The 9,329-nt window shown below is 37.3% G+C and overlaps 1 protein-coding gene across 3 annotated transcripts in view; it reads left to right on the top strand.

Annotated features, from left to right (window-relative positions):
- LOC144452827 (serine/threonine-protein phosphatase 6 regulatory subunit 3-like) overlaps positions 1-9,329 on the top strand; it is a 37,929-nt gene that overhangs the window by 21,140 nt on the left and 7,460 nt on the right. Inside the window, exons 14-22 of one of the 3 annotated variants that reach the window (XM_078143994.1) lie at positions 1,015-1,061; positions 1,621-1,678; positions 2,181-2,311; positions 3,135-3,352; positions 3,807-3,957; positions 4,809-4,894; positions 5,690-5,825; positions 6,277-6,672; positions 8,665-8,835. In XM_078143994.1, coding sequence (XP_078000120.1) covers positions 1,015-1,061; positions 1,621-1,678; positions 2,181-2,311; positions 3,135-3,352; positions 3,807-3,957; positions 4,809-4,894; positions 5,690-5,825; positions 6,277-6,672; positions 8,665-8,835 — 1,394 coding nt within the window. Of the gene's footprint in view, positions 1-963; positions 1,062-1,620; positions 1,679-2,180; positions 2,312-3,134; positions 3,353-3,806; positions 3,958-4,808; positions 4,895-5,689; positions 5,826-6,276; positions 6,673-8,664; positions 8,836-9,329 lie in introns of all 3 variants that reach the window. The other 2 variants (XM_078143993.1, XM_078143992.1) reach the window with 2 other exon arrangements.

Genomic DNA, 9,329 nt, shown 5'->3' with positions numbered 1-9,329 from the left:
ACCCTCCCCTCTTCAGTGGAAGTTTGGAATACTCAACCAGTGTATTGTCACCACGTAGACATAATGGCAAAATGCAGTGAAATCTTACTGTTTGGTGTACTTTTGATTCTATCTTAGGAAGACAAAAAGTCAAAGAATTTGACAGATTTTGGACAGGAAGCCCAGTATGAATTATGATTCAAAGGGGAACGCATGTAAATAGTCTGAACTATTATACATTTTACCTATACCCAGTTCGAAACAATAATGAAATGGAGAGTATGTGTACATTATGTATTTAACGAGCATTGTTTGGAATGGATTTTTGTTTGTCAGAGTAGAACTGAACAATACAGATAACTATACATAGCTTAAAGCCCACTGTTTGAAACAATTTATTTGTGTTTTTCTGCTGTCTTAGCAGTGAAGCTGTAAGGATTACATAGGATCATTCATTTGTTCAAGGCCAACTTTTTCGATAGCTCAGCAGTGCCAGACAAGTGGTTTTCTCACCCAAATTTTCATCCTTATCTAACATAGGCCTTTAAATACCATTTTATTTGTGATACAACTGCTTTCGAATTACCCTGTCACTATTATACCTATAACTGGCCACACTAATGTACATATAATTGGCTACACTGCTGTACATACCTGGCCAGACTGCTGTACATACCTGGCCATAATGCTGTACGTATAACTGATGTACGTATAAGTGGCCACACTGCTGTACATGTAATTGGCCACACTGTGTCACACTGCTGTACATATAACTGACCACACAGCTGTATGTATAACTGGCCACACTGCTGTACATAACTGGCTTCACAACTGTACATATAACTGGCCACACGGCTGTATGTATAACTGGCCACACCAATCCCCATGGTTGATGTTAGACTGTAGTGTGCGTAGTGCATGTGTGCTGTAGTCTTATTTCTTAGTGAGTCAATGTATGTTTTTTGGTCTGATACCTATTGTCAGGCCTTCTCTGATTATCAGATGCAACAAATGACGTCCAATTTTATTGACCAGTTTGGATTCAACGACGATGACTTTGGGGACCAGGATGATAATGTCAAGTAAGTGTCATGTATTGATATAGTGATAAGTCTTTTTCAGAGATTAAAGGGGTACAAGCTGTGTTTATACGTTTAGGGAGCAAGTCTTGCTGTACATTAAACGACACCTGTTGCGTTCTAATTACTGAAATTTACCATCACTTGCTATCTGTAGAAGTCATACCTGATATTTCAGAATAATGCGTATACAATTTGATGATGTAATGTATTATATATACATATATTAAAACGTTGAGGAAACCACTATTATGCTCTCAAATGTGCTAACAATGCCTGACTATAATTTCAGTACCATCTAAGGCATGCATTGATCCCAAATGCCATGACTAGTATACAACTTAGAAGTATATGACAGTATATAGCGCCCTCCTGTGTTCATATGACAAGTCTACGTCATTGTATCGTAGACAATAACAGCTAAAGAAGGCTGAGTGATTTATCCAAAATATAGACTAGGTATGTTCTGAGTTAGGACCTAATACAAAAAAGAAAAAAGTTGCCATGGCTGTTTTGATATTTATGATGTTCTGACCGTTCTCACCCTCACTCTCTCTTTCAGCACACCATTTGATCGCATCACAGACATCAACTTTTCAATATCAGCTAACGAGGACAATGTGAGTGCTTTATACATTACATCTTGTGTTGTGGTGATATAATTCTCGGTACCTGAAATAAAATATTACTACCTAGGTGCATCATAAAAAATAACAGACATTCAGTTCTTGGTTGATGCCGTAACTTCCGCTCCACGTGCTACTCATGCATTACTATCAAAGCGCCTGAGAATTAGTCAACCTTCGCAATCTATTTTGACCCTTTAGCATGACGTAAAAAGCTATTGCAGGTACCAAGAAGTAGATATTATTCCCCAATGTTTTTCTTCGTTCACCTGAGGAAAATTCGAGTGACCTAAGGGCCTTGTCACTACTTGCTAGACAAGTAAAGACAAACCCCCGGTCATGAGATTTGGTCTAAATGTCTACTCTGACTTGTAAGTTAGTTCTGTTAAGTACAAAGCCTGGGAAACACACAGTATTAGTAATACAAAGTTGATTATGATTACAAACTTTTCACAGTTCCATTTATTTAATTGTCATGGTCTTTTTGTCATTTCAGCCAAACTCAGCCTTGTTTGAAGCATGTTGTAATGAAAGAATACAACAATTTAATGACAGTGGTAGTGACGAAGACGACATCTGGGAAGAAAAAGAACTTACCTTCTCCCCAGTTACAGATTCAAGAAAAAGGTAAGACTTGCCACACAGATTTTGTCATGTGCAAAGTCAGTGAAGCTGTTACAGTGTTAGGATTATTTACTAATTACACATCTAGCCATCTGTCTATTTGTCTGCATGCCATGTTTGTTTGTTTGTTTTGTGTGTGTGTGTGTATGTATGTATGTATGTATGTATGTATGTATGTATGTGTGTGTGTGTGTGTGTGTGTGTGTGTGTGTACGTACGTACGTACGTATGTACGTATGTACGTATGTGTGTGTGTGTGTGTGCGTGCGTGCGTGCGTGTATGTGTGTATGTATGTATGTATGTATGTATGTATGTGTGTGTGTGTGTATGTATGTATGTGTGTGTGTGTGTGTGTGTATGTATGTGTGTATGTATGTATGTATGTATGTATGTATGTATGCGTGTGTGTATGTATGTATGTATGTATGTATGTATGTACGTACGTACGTACGTACGTACGTACGTATGTATGTATGTATGTATGTATATATATATATATGTGTGTGTGTGTGTTTGTTTGTTTGTTTGTTTGTTTGTGTCTGGTCTGTTTGTATAAAGCATGCATATCTTTGTGTAAGTACCTGAGTGCAGAGCTGCAAACTGAAAATTATCATCAGTTCTGCTGCATTAGCAAAATGCAACAAAAATAATTCTTTGAGTTTTCTAAAAAAAAAATGACATCGCCAGTTCCATAAACAAATGTAACATCTGTGATAGGACTGCTACTAAAGATACTCAAAATATCCTGTATCATCAACCCAGTGTATGGTGTTGACGAAAGTCAGACTTGAAGACAAATTAAAATGGTCTGATTTTTGTTTGCAGTGAAATATCACCAGATGCGCCTCCTGGTGAGGATGCAGACCCACCAAGTGACCATAGCGATAATAGTACGGACAGTGATGAAGACGATCACGGTGCCTTCAATAACAACTCTCCAACGTCATCAGGGCTGGTGTCGCCAAGGACAACGGAAACAGCTACTAGCACCACTACCACCATGGCACAGGAAGAAATGAAGATGGACGTGGATTCATCAGATGGTAAGTTGGGATTGTCACATGGTAGTCATGTGATTAGTGCAGGATATCACATGGTTGGCACATGACCAACATCTATAGATATAATAGTGCATACAACGTACTTCATAACAGTATAAGTATTTACCTACAGGTTATACTAAACATAACATTAATTGGTATTTCATTTGATCTGTCTCGATGACTGTTTCATTGTTTGTTTATAGCCCCCTCAAGAACATGCATGTCCTACTCTGTCTTTCTCTCTGTTCCTCCCTCTGTCTGTCTCTTTGTCCCTGTTAGTCCCTATCTCTCTCCCCTGCCCCCCCTCTTCTCTCTCTCTCTCTCTCTCTCTCTCTCTCTCTCTCTCTCTCTCTCTCTCTCTCTCTCTCTCTCTCTCCTACCCTCCCTCACTCACTCCCCCCTCTCTCCATGATTCTGTTAATATGTATGCTTACTTTTACTTCAATCTCTTCAGCATGGGCCAACTTTGGAGAAGCTGATACAGAGACAACTGTTGCCATGGATACAACACCAGCAGGATGGGATTCTGAAAATAATACAAATGGAAAGCAAGATACTGGGTGGGCAAACTTTGGAGAATTTGATGCATTTCAGGATAAGAATAGGTATATATTTAATCATCACATTGGTAACACTTTTTACTAATGTTGAAGGTTCTGGACGTGGCTAACTAATTCACTATAATTTTAGCATATTTCTGCATTTTACTGCGCTCTGACGCATACAGGACGATAGCCAATTTTAGGCTGGTATTGCCCTCAAAGGTGAAATAAAGAAGTTAGATGTAAAGCAGTTCCATTGGCTTTGACTTCCAAATAGTGCCCTCACAGGTGAAATAAAGAAGTTAGATGTAAAGCAGTTCCATTGGCTTTGATTTCCAAACAGTGCCCTCACCGGTGAAATATTAGGTGGAAAACATTGTAGTATAAGTGTAGTTTGATGGAAAAGACAACACCCACTCAGTTCGGTACATGTCGTGTCGTATATAGCCTGTAGGTACTTTCAGTCAGAACAGCCATCTGTTGAGTTGAGTTGATTTGAATAGGACAGCTAGCTAGACTATCTCCATTTGACATTTGTCGAAAATGAAACTAGCTACTTGAAGATATTACTCCAGACAGTAGAAGGTTCGTATTTAGTATTGTAAACCTAGATATTTTTGCCACAAAATTTTGCAATTTTACAGTCTTCAGCTAGTTCTCAAAGACTAATTTTTTTTACTAATTACCAGACTGGCAGTAGTCTTCATGTACAAGAAGGTATTTTAGTCACTATTTATTTTTACTAATTACCAGACTGGTATATAGTCTTCATGTTCACTCAAGTGTGTTTTTTATAGAGAAAATCTTCCTGAATTTCCTACCAAACGATGGTATAATGGAAATCTACGCAAGTTTTACCAGAATCTAACAAAATTACTGAGTTCTAACGTGAATATTTCATATATTTTATCTAGGTCTGAGCCGGTAGAGCCGGTTGAAATGGAGAGCGAGTCGTCTGACACACCAATCCCAGATAGTAGTGATACACAAAATAAATATTGTAAGTTTTGTTATTTTATCATAATCATTCAGATATTTGTGATATGCTTGTCGCATGTGTAAATTATTCAAGAAAATTAACATAAAATGACTCAAATTTTTTTACATGCGTTATGTTTCAATCATTGTTTAAAGTGGCCAGATGGATGAGGATTTGGTGATACATTTATTTTATCATGGCTTCCTACTTGAAAACTCAATGTGAAACAACATTGACCAAGTCTGTGTTTGTAACTCAATACATTGCAAACAGTTTAAACATGTGTAAAATGTTTGTTATTGTATGCACGATAAACATACGTAATGATAACGGCACTTTGTGATATGTGAATGAAAGTGTAGGTATTCAGGAATTTTGAACTTAAACTTGGTGTTTTCTACTGTACTTTAACTCGCTACACTCACAGTCATATTGTGAGCGTATGTTCTTGCGAGCAGTGCCCCTCTTGTTGAACAATGATGTACCATTGAACTTCGTCCATCATCCACTGTCGATAAATTCAAGGACATCAAGACGCATCTGTTTGCAAGAACCTAACTTTTTACAACAATCTACTATTTTTCCTGTTCAGTGACATAGAATATTACGTCGTATTGGATTTTGGCACTATACAAATGCTTTTGATTGATTGATTGATTGATAAAAGCACAGCCTCAGAAAACACGGCAGACACTCATGTAAATACCCAGAGTACACCACATTTGCACTCGTGTGTCATGGGGTTCTGTCGTATTGCTCCCCAGTGACTTTATGACTATGAGTATAAACGGTTCTCTATATATTTATTTCACACAGTAGCAAGAAGTGCTCCTCCAGATCTTTTGTCAAACATTGAAGACAGTACGATAAAAAGTGGTGCTGACACTCCATCAGTAACAACAACAACAACAACAACATCAACAACATCAACAACATCAACAACTGAGGAAAGGTAAGAATAAGTCTAGTAATAGCCGTATATTCCACTGAACTGTGTTACAAAAGAAATGAAGTCACCTTTTTGTGTCACTCATGAGACATAATGTTTTAACACAAAGTTCAACTCTAGACTAACAATAAACAAACAGCACACAGTAGGATCACATTGATCACTGATAAGTATTGCTATTCTTTTACATGGCAGTAGAGATAGACTGCTAAAGTTTGAGAAACCTGGTAATTAAAAGGGTTGGGGGCATAAGGTTTGGGAGCCTTATAAGAGAATGTGAGAGGGTGCTAAAGTTTTGGAACCCTGGTAACAGAATGGGGGAACCAGGGAAAAGTTCAATTGTTTCCATACAAGTTTATGTTGGTAAACTTCCTTGGTAAAGAACTCTAGTAGATTTCACCAACTGATTGCCGTTGACACTAACATCAACTTCTGTTTCTCTTATGTTTACCAGCACCACCATGGAGGATGACAGCCAACCAGAAGTGCAGGCCACTGGTCAGGCATCACCTAACGTAAGTCTTTCACAAGATGATACGCAGACCTCTGTAGAAAACGAATCAAGTAGTTTGGACGATGCCAAAGTTGATGTTGCCTCTACAAACAGCGTCACAAGTAGTATTACAGTGCAAGTTAACAGGGATAACATAACCCCTGCATCAGGTGATCCTGCTACAGTTGAAAGTACCGCGACGGTGACATTAGAACCGGTGACTCCAAAAAGCACAGATGTAATGGACACAGCAGGTGAAACGAAAACGGAGATTACCATCAAGGATGTGGGTTCCCATGACAATAAGAAAGAAGAGGTGAAAGAGGCAGCAGATGATGATCTTGAAGATAATTTTGAGTGAGTCCTGAACTTTGTAGATTTGTGGCATTTTCACCATTTTACTCCAATAAGACAACAGAGTCGGATAAATTAGCTGTGTGCTGTGAAAGGGTGGATGGGTTGTTGTGAGAATGTTTGAAAGTGTATTTTAAAACAAACACAATATTAGTTATCCCATCTTTAGATACACACTATACTCAATAAAATGTAACCTTAACTCGGTCATGTAGTCATCAAAAAGTAAATTTAATGAATGTATCTGTTTGCTGTGCAGTGGTTGATTTTTTTCTGTAAAAAATTTGAAAAACAAACACATTTTTAATCCCATCATAATAAGCACATTATACATACATATGTGAACCATAACTCTCTCCGTCACATATTTTATAAAAGAAAATTCAATAAATTAAAAGTAAGAACCATTTTTGGTTATAGAACACTCTTTGGCAGCATTTACTTTTTTCCAATGCAGTGAGTAGAGATGCTCATTGCTGTCTTTTACTTTGAATGACCGCATTCAAAATTTACATCTTGTTTTTTTTACTTAACGCAAAATGCACATCAGAAATCAACTTTAAACTTTTGTCGTAACTTTGTTTAAAAAAAACTCCAATCCAGTCTCAGTTAGAATCAAGAAAAAAAATCAGGTGTTAACATACAAATGTTTTAAAATATAGATCAAAATTATTTTAATTGTTATTTAAATTAAGCTATTTTTAGAATCCAATATGGCTGCCGAATACTGTGTTAAGTCAGAAAATGAAAGATTCCTTGAAAGTAAGATGGCGAACCATCAATTTATTTTATTATTTCAAAAGGACCATAACAGATTAGGGAGATTTTGAAGAACTTTAATTTTCAGTGAAATTTGTCCGCAAGGTGGTCTACCTTAAAATTGACTTATGTAGAGTTTTTTTGATTCAAAGAAATGAAATGCAAGTGTCATTTATGCTTGCACATGTTTGATTCTTTGTGGTATCACAGTGGACATCTGAATGGTGTATATGAAGTGTCTATGTCCAAACAACGCCATGGAAATAGTGATGAAAATAGTCAAAGGAGAAATGAAATGTGGCATATGTACAGCTTATAGTAGAGAGTTATATGTTTACTTGTTGTTTGCCAAATACGATGATGAGAGGGTATGTTTTGCCGAGCATAATGATGAAGAGGAGGAGGTGTTTGTCATACTTCTGTTTTCCCAAACAAAATGATAAGGGGGAGGGAATGTTTTGCTGAACATGATATGGGGGGGGGGGGGATGTTTGTCATACTTACATTTTGCCAAACATGATGATGAGGTCTGGGGAGGTTTGTCATACTTGTGTTTTGTCAAACATGAGGAGGGGAGGGGATGTTTTGCTGAACATAATGATGAGAGGAAGGGATGTTGGTTTTGTGCCAAACATGATGATGAAATGGGGGGGGGGGGGGGGGGGGGGGTGTTTGCCATACTTAAGTTTTGCCAAACACGATGCCATGGGAGAAGGGATGTTTTGTTATTTTTGAGCTTTTCTCTTTCATCATGTATGGCATCACATACACAAGTTGACCTCTGTTTGGAATGCTTTCCCAGACAACCCTAACTTCTATTAACATTATACATTCTGTTTTGTATGTTTTCTACTAATTTATATCTCATTTTGAGCATGATGTAGGTAGGGTGTAGGAGAACTTTGTTTGATTATTTTTTTTTTTATATTTTTTTGTTTGGTCTGGTGGTAGGGGATATATTGACTAACATTATTGTTTTGTTTATTTTCTTTCCAAAGAAGAGAACAATAGAAAGTAGATTTCCTTTTGTAGTGCATGCGTAGTAACTTTTGTTTTGTTTTTATTTTTCCTTTCCTACTTGTTTCCTTCCATGTTTGTTATATTTGTCCCTGTTTGTTGCTTACCCATACTTAACATTCCTCATGTCACCCAATTTCTTTTTTTGTGTTTGCTGTGTTTGCTTCTTTGTATTGCTGCGTCTGTATTTCTGGTGTGGTTGTTTGGTCTTTGCTAAAGTTTCCTCTCGTCTGCTGGTCTCATGAAATCTAGTTTGTCTCCCAGTACTGCACCCAGTACGACCACTCCAGAGTCGCCCAATGGGCCCAAGGACGATAGTACAGCCAATACACCGAGTGCAACAGAAGGTGGTATGTCTGCTGTAGAGAAAGCCAGACTTGAGAAAGCTCGGTAGGTTTTGGGCTGTTTGAACTCCTGTTTGTTTTGAGAAAGTTTCATTCTAAAATGCCATATTCTGGAGCATGTTCGATTTGTACAATTATAATCATGATTTATCTTTCAATAACAATCATGATTTCGCGTTTGATAAATACCAATCACAATCATGGTTGGTAATCACAGTAATCATGCCCCGAACCATGATTGACGTGATTACAAGATGACGGACAACGTAATATCATGAGGGGTCACACGCGCGTAGCTGATGGTAAGTTAGAAATCGCGGAAAACATGATGTAAATAAATGTGTTCGGTGAGATTGGTAATTTGTTTTCATTGTAATCATTTATAGGAAATGTGTGAAACTTTTTGAAATGTTTACATATAAAGTAATCGTGATAGTGATTGAGTATGCATAGTTGCAAATTACAAGTTGTCAAGTTAAAATCTAACCCCCAAAAAATGTGTGTTTAGGAGAATTTCTTCCTTGAAAATACTTTTTTCAG

Source organism: Glandiceps talaboti, chromosome 23 (genome assembly GCF_964340395.1).
Source record: "Glandiceps talaboti chromosome 23, keGlaTala1.1, whole genome shotgun sequence".
NCBI lineage: Eukaryota > Metazoa > Hemichordata > Enteropneusta > Spengelidae > Glandiceps > Glandiceps talaboti.
The sequence above is the reverse complement of the archived record's forward strand: the minus strand, read 5'-3'. Positions and strand labels throughout refer to the sequence as shown.